At 32.1% G+C, this 2250-nt stretch overlaps 1 protein-coding gene across 1 annotated transcript; it reads left to right on the forward strand.

Moving 5' to 3' along the window:
* The first annotated feature begins 1177 nt into the window (after positions 1-1177).
* Positions 1178-1993, forward strand: LOC132040507 (uncharacterized). Its single transcript, XM_059431161.1, has one exon. It carries the CDS (start codon positions 1250-1252, stop codon positions 1613-1615), a length of 366 nt encoding a protein of 121 aa, XP_059287144.1. The 5' UTR covers positions 1178-1249; the 3' UTR covers positions 1616-1993.
* Positions 1994-2250: the final 257 nt, after the last annotated feature.

Genomic DNA, 2250 nt, shown 5'->3' on the forward strand with positions numbered 1-2250 from the left:
TCGAGTCAAATTGTAGGGGTGTGTAGTATAATGTTTGTTTTGGATCATGAATTTAAAAAATCTTTCCTTTTTCATTAAACTTCATGTCAAGTCAAACACCACGTATAAAATCAGACAGAAGGAGTAATTTAAAACATAGAGGTGTGTAGTGTAACGTAATTAGGGGTGTCAATGGTACGATTTAGACGATTATTTTATAAAATTTATATTATACCAATTTTTTAGTTATTTCATTTTGTAGAACCAAAATTCGACTTTTCAGAACCGTCCCATCATGTCGGTTTTTCTTTGGTATCGGTACGGTTCGATTAATTTTCATTTTTTTGGTTAAAAAAAGAGCATCATGTTAGAATCACTAGTAAAAGTTAAGACGCTACATCATACATATTTCTATAGGACTTTGACAAAAACTCTCTAGATATTTTTGTTGATCAAAAGACGATGAATCAAGCAAATATGAAAGATGAGAAGAACATAGATTGATCCCACTATTTTACGGTAGTGTAAAATAATGTTAAGCAAATATAAAATTATATTTTAGATTGCACGAGGGGGAAAAAAATCAATCAAGATGAAACTTAAGAATTAAGACTACTTAGATTAAGTATCCAATAAGAGAATTTAAAATCATATGAGAGGAAAGATATCTAATACTTAATAGCTTTCGAATCAAGATCGTTGAAATACCTTGTAACTTATTAGTTACTACTTGAGATGATAGAACTAATTTAATTTCAATAGGAGTAGTATAATAGATTTCAGAATTGGAGCTTTAGGTTTAATATGTTGCCGTCTTGTAGATGTTTTCATCATCCTAAACCCAAGAAGAAAATTTTAATATTTTATTGTATTTAAATTTAATATATAAAATATTCTACATAAATAAACTTAATCGGTACGATTCGGTATTTTTTCAATTTATTTTATAAAATTAAAAACCTACCTAATTATTTAGTACAGTTATAAATTTATATAAAAATCGTCACTTTTATTAAAAGAAGCCTAACATTTGATTCAGTACGGTGCGATTCGATCCATTAAGTCGACTTTTTGAAAAACATTGATATAACTGTAATCAACCTAATAAAAAAAGAAGCTAAATTGATGGAGCCACGTACTCAAATCTTATCCATTTGACACGTCTTTTCTTTCTTTACATACTCCAAACACGACACCCACCACCTTAAATCAAACAAATCATTTCTATCTCGTCTCTCCTTAACCAAAACTCTTACTACACCGTCAAACAATGGCAACCCCATTTACTTGTTTTTGTTCTGCTCCACTTCCATCATCATCTAATCGGGTCAACCCGAACTCGACCCGACAAAAACCAACAACCGGGTCATCATCCTCCTGGTGGACCCCACTCTTTGGCTGGTCCTCCGACCCCGACTATATCGAAACCGGGCAGCCATCCAAGGAGGACACGGTTTCGGGTCAGAAATCGGATCAAGAAACGGGTCGGGTCAGATCCAAGTTCCAACCCGGATGTTTTACGGAAGATAAAGCGAAAGAGTTAAGAAAAATGACGATTGAGAGTTATAATTTCCATGATAAAATGTATCATTCTGCAATTGCATCTCGTCTTGCTTCGGATGTTTCGGGTCGGTGACAAGGTCGAGTTAGGTGGTCGGATTTTGTTGGTCCTTTTTTATGTTACCAAATCAATCTGTCGACTTGAAAATTGTCTTTTTTTTTTTTTTTTTGGTTTCTAGTTTTTGTGAAATAAAGATCTGACGATAGTTTCAAGCTTTTTGTAAGGGTTGTTGGTCTTTTTTTATGTTGCCAAATCAATCTATTGTTTTCCTTTTTTTTTGTGTTTTAGTTTTTTGTGAAATAAAGATCTGATAATAGTTTCGAGGTTTCAGAGGTTTTTGTAAGGGTTGTTGTTTTCGTACTACTATTTGCTTGACGGAAGCTAAAAGCAAAAATGTATGATCTGATTTAGATATTATGATGGTTATGGAATGTCGATTATTATTGTTGGTTCTTTTTTATGTTGCCAAATCAATCTGTCGACTTGAAAATTGCCTTTTTTTTTTTTTTTTTTTTGGTGAAATAAAGATCTGACGATAGTTTCAAGGTTTATGTTTGGATTGTTGTGTTTGTGCTATTTTGGTTAATGGAAGCTAAAAGCAAAAATATATGATTTAATTTGGATAGTATTATGGTTATGGAATGTAGATTGTTATTGCCAGAGAAATTTCTTGGAGATCTGTGTAGCAGTTCTTGATTTATTTTGATGTT

Source organism: Lycium ferocissimum, chromosome 12 (genome assembly GCF_029784015.1).
Source record: "Lycium ferocissimum isolate CSIRO_LF1 chromosome 12, AGI_CSIRO_Lferr_CH_V1, whole genome shotgun sequence".
NCBI lineage: Eukaryota > Viridiplantae > Streptophyta > Magnoliopsida > Solanales > Solanaceae > Lycium > Lycium ferocissimum.